Source organism: Penicillium maclennaniae (genome assembly GCF_028827695.1).
Source record: "Penicillium maclennaniae strain IBT 15551 chromosome Unknown utg000003l:1.0-5670915.0:1.0-5674809.0, whole genome shotgun sequence".
NCBI lineage: Eukaryota > Fungi > Ascomycota > Eurotiomycetes > Eurotiales > Aspergillaceae > Penicillium > Penicillium maclennaniae.
The window spans coordinates 232044-243578 of record NW_026623215.1 but is presented as its reverse complement, the minus strand read 5'-3'; the positions used below and the strand labels follow the sequence as shown (position 1 = coordinate 243578).

Below are 11535 nucleotides of genomic sequence, written 5' to 3'. Positions count from 1 at the left end.
CGTCCTCCCCGCCTTCGTCAGGAATTCGCGATCGTTATATGATTTTTCTCTTATGAGCCACCTCACATCGTCATTCTGTTTACTTGATATCCTAATGCCTGTCTCTATCACCAGGCGTGGGGTGACCGAGACACCGGGTGATCTCTTCGATGCTCCTGAAGGCTCGGCCCTTATTCGTGCGCAACCTTCCTGATATTGAAACCCACGTAACTCATAGACCCTCTGCCAGATGCATGCAATTCTCATGGTTCTTGGGGCGCAGGTATTGCCAAGGTGTTCAAGCAAAAGGTGCGCTTGTCGTTAGATACAGGCTCAACTTCATCCTACCCCATACATCAAGCCGCACAGCTAACACAGCTCGACTAGTACCCTGCCGCATACCGCTACTACCGCAATCACTGTCAAACATATCGTTATGGGGTCACCAATCACTCTATCCCCAACCTTCAGGCTGAAGACGAGAGTACAATCACAGTGCGGCTCCCACTCGGCACGGCTCTTATCATTCCACCGCAACCAAGCGATGGCAGGGGCGGTCGTAAAGCCCACTGGATCGTGTGCCTTTTTACTTCGCGTGGTTATGGCAAGCGAGTCGACTCACCAGAGATGATCCACAACAGTACCCATGCAGCGCTCCATGATTTGAAGAGTCAGCTTGATTCTCTGCACATTGATCTTCGGGACAGCCAAAATCTTCAACCAGGGGAACTCTGGTCCTGCCGGTTCAACTCTGGTCTGTTCGGGGTTCCTTGGGGGAAGACGCGTGGTTTGGTGGAGAATGTCGGTTTGGATCTGAAGGTCGTGTATCCAGCTGATGCTACCAAAGAGACCGATGGGAAGAACGACTCTTAGCTACTTCGCCTTTCAAGGGAAAACCACTGTTGTTGAGCCGTCCACCCGTTCTCGGCTGCGTATATAAGATTGTGTAAGAAGCAACTTGGCTCAACAACTTCTCATTTTGAGATATATTTCCGCGCTGAAGACTCCAATTTACAACAACACGTAAATTTTGACCGAACGCTTATATAGTAGTACCTCAAATCCAAAGCGGCAAGGATATGAATTTATTGATTACACTCAAAGAGTAGTAAATAGCAATAATTCCCATGTTCATACCTAGTTGCGATGGACATGGAGTGAACAACCTGGATCACCTGATAACGCGTCGCGATCCGCGTAGCGATAGGCGATGACAGCCTAACGCATCAACTACCAAAAACTTCCCCATCGACACGATGGCTGGTGAACCTCAGCCAGCGAAGAAGCGTCGCCTGCCATTCAAGCCACCAAGTCGCACCCCATCCACAAGTGCGGGGCCATCATCCTCCGCATCCAAACCAGCCCCCAAAGCCAAAGGCAAAGCCAAACAGAACATACCCAAGGCTACCTCTTCAGCATCAGCGTCCAAATCTACATTCTCATCCAAACGACCACGCGCCCAATCACCTATCGCTGAAGCTTCAGCCTCTGACAGGGTATCCGAGCCTGACTCCGATGCATCAGGCCGCAGTCGCGAACGATCGCTCTCCCAAGAACCGGATTATATGCTTGCGGAAATCATCACAAATAATTCGACTGATGACGTGGCTTCGAGCGATCCCAAGATCCCACCGAAGTTGCTTACTCGGCTACTGCATCACCACTTCCAGAACGAAAAGACTAAGATCGCGAAGGATGCCAATGAGGTCGTGGCCAAGTACGTTGATGTCTTCGTGAGAGAGGCTATTGCTCGTGCTGCGTACGAACGTGCAGAAACGGACGGTGCTGGGGGTGCGAGGAGTATCGGCGACGGGTTTCTTGAGGTATGTCGATTATTGAGCTGCTTAGGTTGACATGCTAATCTTTGCGATAGGTTGAGGACCTGGAGAAAATGGCCCCGCAGCTTACGATGGATTTTTGATCTACAGAATTATGGACTTCTGATGAAGACTGCACGAGAGCGACAAGGCGTTGGGATCATTTTTGAATTGTGTGTCCGAGATACCAAGTACTCTAGCACGATGATTCATTCGACCTGCCCTTTAGATGTACGTGACCCGTAACATGGAGATGTCTCGAGGACTGTGATATGCAGGGGGTTTGCCCAGGCTGTGGTCCTCTATGAACGGCGGCACAGAGTTGAAACCGTTGGCATTGTGAAGCATCGCGATATCATGGTTGACCCTCCGTGCTACCCATTGATTGGCCGCATATGCGCTCTTTTTCTTGCTGAAGTGTGTGACGACCACGGGGAGTTGATTGTGTTCAGGGAGATGTCCCTGCCTTGCGTCGTAGTCGGTGTTGGCGATGTCAAAGACGAGGAAGATGCGAGTTCTCCATTTTTGGACGGCAAGCAGTCTTGTATCTTTGGGGTCGGACATTCTCAGGAAGGAATTCCTTCTGAGCAGCCGAGTGGCTAACGGAATCAGTTCCTCGGGGCTGTCGCGAGCTGTGGCAAATAGGGAACTTCGTTGCGAGACTATTGCTAAGACTCGAAGTGGAGCTGGGTGCGCCATCGCGATCTAGGAGGGTTCAGTCGAATGATTGAATAGAAAGGCTCAGCATAATCGATGTATTGACAGGAACGATATCAGGGGGACTCAAGAGAACCATGGAAGTCAGCAAGCTCTATACGGCAGATGCCCAGGCTTTTCAAGTCAGCTTCGCGCCAGCAGTAGGACCAAGCTGTAGACTCGGCGTCTGGTCTGAAATGGATCTGACGGGTCGTCTGAGATGCATATTAGCCTCGAATCCTATTTGATGCCATCCAGTTCTATCCGGGACATGCTACGTCTGGGACCGACGATGTGGATGTTTTGGCCAGTTTTGAAACCTTTGCACGACCCATCAGGCACCTGTGCAGTAAGGTCAACGCAAAACAAGATTGCTAATTTCAATTCTCCAATGAATTGAACCTTTGACTGCAGGAATGTTGCATGTCTGTCGCCAATTGAAGGCGAGGGTAAAGGCGGTCTGTTCCCATCCCGCGCGTCTTTTCCTTCTCCCACGCGTCCCTCCATCTTCGATCCGCCAGGTCTCTGCGCTTCGATTTCGCCATGAACGATGCGACGACTTCTTTGCTCACTGAGCACTTTAGCTACACCCCGCTGGTACGTGTTTGAGTCCGGGCCCAACACGTCCGTTGTGCCCCTCGTTGCGCGTGATGCATGCGTGCTAGAGTTGACAAGTCGACTGACCTGTCCCAGTCTCTCATAGATGATATTATCAATTCGATCAACAATTTGATATATCAGGCTATCTCCGGCCTGGAGACTAGTTTAATCGCCACTCCACCCGAGCGCTTAGGCTTCGCGCACGCCAACAACGGTTCTACTATTCCCGAAACCGACGAAGATGGCAATGTTCTCTACCCAGAAGCAAAGCTAGAGTTGGAAAATGGTTTGCACCAATTGGAGACACTCCTGGAAGCCAATGTCGACAAGGCATTCGACAAGTTTGAAATTTACGTGCTGAGAAACATTCTCACTGTACCCGAAGACCTGCTCCCGTGGGTTAGACTCAAGCATTACCAGGTGTGTGAAAATGGTCGCCCGACGAAATCCATTGGCTAAAATTTCATTTCATAGGATCTCTCGTTCACCCCCTCGCCGAACTCACCCACTCCCGATACCATCCTCGCGCAGCGCGAGAAGCTGCTCGAAACCCGCAAACTCAACCGATCGCTGAAAGATGAATGCGCCAGAAATAATGCGGTTATATCTCAGCTAAAGTCCATACTGTCGACCGTGGAGACCGCCAAACTAGAGAGCGCAGAGACCAAGGCCGCGGGACCGCTGGATCTCTCCTTCTTGACATCTAGCCCGGCTGCGCGTCAGCTTCGCGTTGGCGTGGATGCTGGTGCCAACGTCCGACATACACCCCTGACGACGAATACGGCTTTCATCCTTTCGCAACTTCCTGCGCTACAGGTAACGCTGCAGGGCCTGCGACCTAAGTTGGCTAGTCTGCAAGGCTCTGGGAAGGCAATGGAGGCCAAATCGAAGCGTGATGAACGGAAGGCTTATATTGAGAGTCGTATCAGACTTCACCTTGAACGGGCTGGACAGCTTGCGATGAGTGATGATGGAAACCCAGTCGTAGCAGGTCGTCGCATCGAAATCTCCGAGGCACATGCGCTTGAAAACGTGACCAAGATGTTGACACAGGAACCCAAACTCTCTTAGGCCCATGCACCGGTTTGAAAGTGAACAGTCTTACAGGGCTTGAACTTTTTATTTGCATTGAAACTGGGAATCTATGAAGACCAAGTCACACTCCATGTGTCCTGGGTCTTGCGGAAGGGAACAACATCGATCTGGTCTGACTTGAGAATCTCGACGATCTTCTCGCCCTTCTTCTCGAGGGTGATGAATTCCTTCTGCTCCTCACCGATCTCATAGAAGGCCCGTCCGAACTTGCTCATGAAGCCTGCGACGATCTCCGGTGTGATATCCTCGTCCTTAAGGACGCCGTTCTCGATAGCCTGTTCAAAAGAATCAAGCACGACCTGAGTGGTGTACGGCTGGGTGAATACCCCAGCAGCGATCTTCTCGCCACCGCGCTTGGAGGCCGCCGGGTGAGGGGCGCTGTCTGAGCCAAAGAAGAACTTGGGGTTGCCGGAGGCTGCAGCCCTGAGCAAAGCATCGCGGTCAGCGGGGGTCTTGGCCACGGGCTTGCAGAAACAGAAGGGATCCCCAGCCCACGAGTCGATGATGATGGACAAGTGGTGGGCAGTGATGGTACCCGCAACAGTGGGACCGCACTTCTTCACAGCCTCAATAGCGGCAGCGGTGGTGCAGTGTTCCAAGATGATACGGAGCTTGGGGAATCGAGCGTGGAGCTCCAGGAGTGTGGGAAGGAATCGCTCCTCGGCCGAAAGGACCGTGACATCACCCTTGGAGGGAATTTCGCCGTGCAAGTTCAGAATCATGTTCTGGCGCTCCATCTCAGCGAAGACCGGGTAGAACAACGAGTAGTCAATGACACCCGAGCTCGAGTTGGTGGTCACACCAGCCGGGTAGCTCTTGACACCGGTGATTCCGCGCTTCTTCGCGTCAATGATTGTCTCTGGAGTAATCGACTCGTGCAGATACAGCGACATGAGGTAGTTCACGTTAGGCTCAATGGCCTGCAAGCGCTTCTGGTAGTCCAGGGCTCGGTCGACGGTCGTGAGAGGCGGGACCAGGTTGGGCTGTGCGATACCATGTTACAAAGCTGAGCATTGATGTCTATTTCAATCTTCTTACCATGACAAATACCGTGTTCACGCCGCCCTGGCGAATAGTGGGCGTCACCAGGTCCATCATCGGGCCATCGCGAAGATGGACTGTTCCGGTTAGTGAGCCATTCTCTGCTGTCTTCGAGCTGTTACCGCGGACGTACCATGGAAATCGGCCGAAGCCGGGAGCTTGACTCCCTGCAGATGTGACAAAGGCATGGTGTCTAGGGTATATGGAATTTATTGAAGCAATTGAAGAAGTCCAAGACTGCCCCGCCACGGTTTTTCTTTCTGCCAGGCGGTGGGGGATATCCCGGCCGGATTCCCCGCGTACGTCCTGTCGATCTACAGATCTATAGATGGAGCTCTCAATTGAGGTTCCTGCAAGAGCGTGTCGCCTTGAATTGAGCTTAACCCGAAATATATGAAGAGGGCATTTCGATGCCAAGACGGTCACCTAACCAAAACCGAATCAAAGAAGTTCTAAATAAGCACTAGATAAAGCACACCGCCTTGATCGCGTGAGAAAACACTGCTTTTCCGTCACCTCTTCTTTACAAAGTACATCCTGTATACAAAACTTACTGCTTGATGTTGAAATGGGATCAAAGACTCCTGAACACGAGAGCCATACCAATGGCAGTACGTACTAAGCTTTCGCCGCCGTAACTTGCGCTTACCCTTTGCAGATGACCCGTCCGGCTCAATCAATGCCAACGGCGTCGGCGGCGAACCACGTGGAATTCATCTCTCCCGGGATGGAGATGGTAGTCTGGGAGATGACGATGGGGGAGAAGATGCCGACGGAGACCATACGGCTGGCGAAGTCAAAGTATCGCTAAACCCGCACTCTACGGCCGCTTCTACCAAGAAGAAGCGAAAGAAGTCTAAAAAGAAGGCCTCAGCTGTTCAACAGACGTCGCCACCAAGAATCCCTCTCGACCGGATCTTCCCTCTAGGCCAATACTCAAGCGGAGAGATTCAGGAGTATGGATCAGTGGTCGAAAACACCGCCCGCACGACTGCCGAGGAAGACCGATACGAGTCGCGTCGTCAAATTCACGACGACAAATTCTTGAACAACTATCGCAAAGCAGCGGAGATTCATCGCCAGGTCCGAAAATATACACAGGAGACTGCTCGGCCCGGTTCAACCCTCACAGAAATTGCCGTGAACATCGAAGATGGCGTGAGAGCGCTGCTCGATAATCAGGGACTTGAACCTGGAAGCGGGCTTGTTTCAGGAATGGGTTTTCCTACGGGACTCTCCCTGAATAACTGTGTGGCGCATTACACGCCTAATCCTGGCCAGAAGGAAGTTGTCTTGAAGTCGACCGATGTGATGAAGGTTGACTTCGGCGTCCATATCAACGGTTGGATTGTCGATAGCGCCTTCACTATGTCATGGGATCCGACCTATGACAACCTGCTTGCTGCAGTGAAGGATGCAACCAATACCGGGATCAAGGTGACTAGAAGCCCATTTCTCGATTGATGGATCACACTAACGTCTCACTTAGAATGCTGGAGTCGACGTCCGTATCTGCGATATCAGCGCTGCTATTCAGGAGGCAATGGAAAGTTACGAAGTAGAAATCGGGGCCAAAACTTTCCCCGTAAAAGCAGTTCGAGAACTTAGCGGACATGATATCAAGCAATATCAGATTCATGGTGGCAAGTCCATTCCCTTTGTGAAGAACAAGGACCAGACCAAGATGGAAGAGGGGGAAGTCTTCGCCATCGAAACGTTCGGTACTACCGGGCGGGGTCGTTTGATGGATGGAGTGTGTCAAGCCCCTGTCTTACTGCATTTAGGAAAAGAACTGACTTGTTTCAGCCCGGAGTCTATGGGTACGGCAAAGACCCACTTGCGCCGAAGAATATCGTCTCGCCTCTTGCCATGGCCAGGTCAGTCAATAAGACTATCAATGACCATTTTGGCTCGCTTGTCTTTTGTCGTCGGTACCTTGATCGCCTTGGTATCCCACTAGGGAGTTATTTGGCGGGTGTAAGTATATTCTCAAGTCAGACTCGGACTAGTGCTGATTGTGCAGATTAACAACCTTGCCTCCCAAGGGATCGTCGAGATCTATCCTCCTCTGATGGACAGTGAGGGGTCATACTCGGCACAATTTGAGCATGTATGTTCCTTTCCTATCTCTGTACCCACGTGAAAACCATTGTACTTACTTTTCTGTCAGACCATCTTGCTGGGAGAGTCTAGCAAGGAAGTTATCAGCCGCGGCGATGACTACTGAGGTCTAGTTGAAGATTTGCAAGCCGGCAGTTGAAATACACTTGGCTTGTCTTTTCGTGTTTTTGCGTTCCGTTGTTGATTACATCCAACATGGTTCCTATTCCAACTACGATTTCAGCTAGACCTTGGAGCATTCAACATTGCCCCCTTTGGGAAATCGGCGCTCATTTATCACTATGCTTCTCACTTAATTTGAAACCTTCTTCAACCATCTGGCTTTCTGTGCACATCTCTGATTGGAAATGGACGTTCAGTGATGAAGCCACATCCCAATTCTTTTTCAAGCGAGGCGTAAAGGCGCCTCCGAGGCCGTAGATAAACCAGCCGGTGCTTAAAAGTGCATTATTTTAGCCCGCATACCGTAATTCTTAGAATTTTATCTTCTTGAGATTATCAGGGTCTCGATCTCCATTAATGCAGGCACTACAGCATCCCTGGCGAAGGTGAGACTCATCAGCTATAACCGCCGTGGCTCGAAAGGCGCAATCCCCCGGCGCTTCGCCTCGGCCTATCAGCACCCGCCATCACCCAGACCCTGATTCAATGGCTTGAGAGGACCACAAATCAGATAATTAGATCGACGCTAGTCAGTGACGATCATCATTTGCTCCATCTAATATTAGCTATCCTTAGCGCTCTCTGGTGCTTCTCCTGCCAAATCTACAGGCGCCCACCCAGAACATGGTCCAAACCATGGGTCAACCCACACATCTACACGACCAATGGTGGCGAGGCAGCCCTCGGACTCCTCGAATTCCAATTCCCTTTTATCGGGCGAATCAATAGACTGACGAGGGGGGGTGTCGTACTGAGACCTTTTCCTCCACTATACCGGCTACGCGCCCACGCGAGTTGAGCACTTTGTGACGAGCCACTCGCTAACATATCCATCTGCAATGGAACGTCAGTCCTTGTGCGAGGCAGGGTACATAACTCGCTGGCCTCCCCGGGATACCTGAGACCAGAGGACCTATATCTTTGCCTCAACGCCGTTCTTTGCAAGGATCAACCTGTCTTCTACACCCCCTGGCGAGGGCCCGACTTTCTTTCTACTTTCAAAACAGCCTTGCCGGCAAGGTCCCAGATCTCTCTCCACTATCACATAATCTACGGTCTTTCATTATCCTCTCCACTCCATCATGAGCTCGGGTTCATCCACTGCTGGGTCTCAGGCCCATTCCTCCGATATGCAGGAGTCGGCTTTCCTCAAGCGCAGCCGCGCCATTCATCTCGGCCGGCTCAGCCTAGCTTCTGTGATTTTTACCATTGCTGTCGCAACTATCGCATGCGAGGCAGTGCCTTTCCAACATTACACATCTACGGCCAAATGGGCAAGTGCCGGTCTCGCCCTTTGGCCCCTCAATTTCGATCTTCGCCCTATGATCGCGGCCATGTCGTGTGGCTGTGTTATCGCGGTCCTCAACTTGATCTACGTCGTCACGGCTCTGCTTCCTTCCGTGCGTTCTCTCTCAGGTATACGTTGATGCCGAGTCGGATCTATTAACACCTCTATGTAGCCCCACTCGCGGATCCAGATCCTGAATACCTGTGCGTCCACATCCGCTATCGCTGGATTTATCACAGCCCTGATCGGTCTGCTCTTCACTATCTACCTTCCGTCCTCAACTTACCCAGTTGGCTTCACCGAGAACGAAACCCTGCACAGCTGGACCTGCAAGTGGAAGAACAATACCAGCAGCACTACGATTCCGGTCCACTTTACAAGGGACTGCCACAATTCCCGGGCTGGATTTGCCCTTCTCTGTGTCCTGTTGGGACTGGAGATTGTCATGGGAGTCGGTGCTGCCCTGGGCTCCTATTTCCAGAAAGATGTCTCGCGTCGTCGCGAGCAGGAGTTCCAGCTTGAGAAGTTGGAAATTGCTACCAAGCAGGTTCATCAGAACTAGACTTTACGAGGGTTGAATTATAAATGAGAATATGCGGATTATACGTTGAGGCATAGTGGTGCATGTTGATTTGACCTGTCAAATTGTATTAGGATCCCATGCTGGGCATAGATGAAAGAAAGTCTGGCAATAGTTTGATCGTTGAAACGTGAGTCTGGTGGCTCGGGTTATTTTATCTCCTGTCAGGGAGATAGATTCCATGGGATGCTTCTCTAAGCCGATCTTTGTCATTGAAAATAAATAGGAGATTGCGTAAACCTGGCCTTCAATTCTCGCCGTATTCGACTAGAACACAAGGCCTCCTTTCGATGATCTTATCTGATGAAAGGACTGTGTCTTATTTGGGGATGTATAGGAACTCTGGCCCTGGGAGTAGAAAAGACCGGGCGAGTTTTGCCACCGCGTTGAGCTCGCCGGTGACCATTGCAGACATCCTCAATGACGGATATGAATCCTGAGTGGACGTTGGATATTTATCGTGAAGAATGCCAATTCCTCATATTCTTAAAGGTCGCTCAATCGATGATCATCTTGTCATTATTCTAGCGTGTGAATAGTTACATAATCCTTATCAGCACCGCCTGCGGCAGAATTGTATCTTTACGCGCTTCCTGCTTCTGCTTCTTGACTTCTTTGACTTCTTTATCTGTGCCATCATAACTTGCAAGATGCCCGCCGACCAGGTTAATTCTGTTGAAATGGATAATGAACTCTATGAATCGGCCGAAGATGAAGATTTCCAGCTGGATGGTGCTGAGGACGACTCTGATTTGTCGGATTCCGACAACGAGACTGTCGAACCCGCCAAGAAGAAGCGCAAGACTGATAAGAAAGCCGAGATACTCGACGAGGAGCTAGACTCAGGCGATGAAATCACCATTCGCAAGGCGCGCGACAAACGAAGGAAGAGGAAGGGAAAGAAGGGCAAAGATGACGAAGATGACCTCGACCTGGACGATGATGAAGGGGGAGCCGGTGGTTTCGTGCGAACACGCGCGATGAAGGCGCAAATGTTAGATTTTATGATATCACGGTTCCGTGTCCTCAGTCCCAGAACTGACGTTCATTCACTCGCAGACAGGAAGAGCAGCGCAAACCGCTGGCGAAAATCGACGGCGCGACTATCGATGTGGACTCCCTCTGGGAGCAAATGAATGCTCCCGAAAGCCAAATGGGCCTCACGCCATCGCAACCGCAGGCGCAGGCGCAGCAGGAAATTACCCCGGCTCCAGAACCTGCGAAAACGAGCACCGAGGACCCGAGGCCTCCAAAACCGCACGATAATGCGCGCCATGGCCAATACGAGCAGCAGATGATCAAGATTAAGCGGACCTACAAATTTGCCGGCGAGATGATAACAGAAGAGAAGACTGTTCCCAAAGACTCCGCCGAAGCCAAGGTGTTTCTATCATCGGGGGAGAACGTCGAGCTCACTGAAGTGGACGGCATCCCAAGCCGCAACCTGCGTCGCCCGCTACGCAAGATCTCCCGATTCGATCCCAATCCGACCGGCACAATCAAAAAGAACTGGGAGAAGCAGGTCGTGGAGGCAGACAAGGACGCAAGTGGACCCAAAATCAATACTGTGGAAAAATCCCGTCTCGACTGGGCGCAATATGTGGATGAGGCCGGTATCAAAGACGAACTTCGCACCGCATCCAAGGCAAAGGAGGGGTATATTGGTCGTATGGACTTCCTGGGTCGTGTGGATGCAAAGAGAGACGAAGAGGCACGCCAGGCACGGCTCAAGGGCATGTGAACATCTGTTCAGTCTCTATCTCTTCATCCTCGACGCTATCGAGCTTTATCTTGAAACCCGGTCATTTTAAGAGGCTGTCCGACTGATCGGCACACTTTCTGCACACAGGGTCGTATTGCGAGGACCCTGTGTCCGGGTCTTTTGCCCTTGTGCTACTTTGAGCAGGCCAACAGCGAATCGCGCACGCCCGACGGGAATATGCGGATGTCAATATCCAGACATGCAAGCTATTTGGCACTGCATCTGTGCCGCTCTATAGTGCGAACTCGCGGGTAGTGTCGGTGAGTTTCTTACTTTACCGAATGCTTGGGATATTTTCTCTATAATGGCTGAAACGTACCACTAGCGAGATGCGGGCGTCTTTTCCCGCATGCTTCTCATATTTGCTGGGCGTTGCCTAGCCTTGTACTACTAT

At 51.3% G+C, this 11535-nt stretch overlaps 8 protein-coding genes across 8 annotated transcripts; 6 read left to right on the top strand and 2 right to left on the bottom strand.

Moving 5' to 3' along the window:
* Nucleotides 1-52: 52 nt before the first annotated feature.
* Nucleotides 53-852, top strand: N7477_002171 (ADP-ribose 1''-phosphate phosphatase; the record flags this gene model as incomplete). Its single annotated transcript, XM_056963834.1, has 3 exons — nt 53-176; nt 230-288; nt 367-852. The coding sequence occupies 3 exons, from the start codon at nt 53-55 to the stop codon at nt 850-852; spliced, it is 669 nt and encodes a 222-aa protein (XP_056823787.1).
* Nucleotides 853-1235: 383 nt separating this feature from the next.
* N7477_002170 (CENP-X/MHF2 family protein) lies at nt 1236-1900 on the top strand (the record flags this gene model as incomplete). Its single annotated transcript, XM_056963833.1, has 2 exons — nt 1236-1802; nt 1853-1900. 2 exons carry the CDS (start codon nt 1236-1238, stop codon nt 1898-1900), a joined length of 615 nt encoding a protein of 204 aa, XP_056823786.1.
* Nucleotides 1901-2021: 121 nt separating this feature from the next.
* On the bottom strand, nt 2022-2495 carry N7477_002169 (uncharacterized protein; the record flags this gene model as incomplete). Its single annotated transcript, XM_056963832.1, has 1 exon — nt 2022-2495. One exon carries the CDS (start codon nt 2493-2495, stop codon nt 2022-2024), a length of 474 nt encoding a protein of 157 aa, XP_056823785.1.
* Nucleotides 2496-3035: 540 nt separating this feature from the next.
* On the top strand, nt 3036-4163 carry N7477_002168 (MIND complex subunit MTW1; the record flags this gene model as incomplete). The annotated part of the gene is made up of 3 exons (XM_056963831.1): nt 3036-3089; nt 3186-3512; nt 3567-4163. The coding sequence occupies 3 exons, from the start codon at nt 3036-3038 to the stop codon at nt 4161-4163; spliced, it is 978 nt and encodes a 325-aa protein (XP_056823784.1).
* Nucleotides 4164-4234: 71 nt separating this feature from the next.
* Nucleotides 4235-5416, bottom strand: N7477_002167 (dihydroorotase; the record flags this gene model as incomplete). The annotated part of the gene is made up of 3 exons (XM_056963830.1): nt 4235-5170; nt 5226-5305; nt 5362-5416. The coding sequence occupies 3 exons, from the start codon at nt 5414-5416 to the stop codon at nt 4235-4237; spliced, it is 1071 nt and encodes a 356-aa protein (XP_056823783.1).
* A 380-nt stretch (nt 5417-5796) lies between these two features.
* Nucleotides 5797-7455, top strand: N7477_002166 (uncharacterized protein; the record flags this gene model as incomplete). Its single annotated transcript, XM_056963829.1, has 6 exons — nt 5797-5839; nt 5887-6665; nt 6718-6981; nt 7035-7205; nt 7252-7338; nt 7399-7455. 6 exons carry the CDS (start codon nt 5797-5799, stop codon nt 7453-7455), a joined length of 1401 nt encoding a protein of 466 aa, XP_056823782.1.
* Nucleotides 7456-8593: 1138 nt separating this feature from the next.
* N7477_002165 (uncharacterized protein) lies at nt 8594-9361 on the top strand (the record flags this gene model as incomplete). The annotated part of the gene is made up of 2 exons (XM_056963828.1): nt 8594-8911; nt 8972-9361. 2 exons carry the CDS (start codon nt 8594-8596, stop codon nt 9359-9361), a joined length of 708 nt encoding a protein of 235 aa, XP_056823781.1.
* A 668-nt stretch (nt 9362-10029) lies between these two features.
* swc5 (putative Swr1p complex component (Swc5)) lies at nt 10030-11120 on the top strand (the record flags this gene model as incomplete). The annotated part of the gene is made up of 2 exons (XM_056963827.1): nt 10030-10373; nt 10439-11120. 2 exons carry the CDS (start codon nt 10030-10032, stop codon nt 11118-11120), a joined length of 1026 nt encoding a protein of 341 aa, XP_056823780.1.
* Nucleotides 11121-11535: the final 415 nt, after the last annotated feature.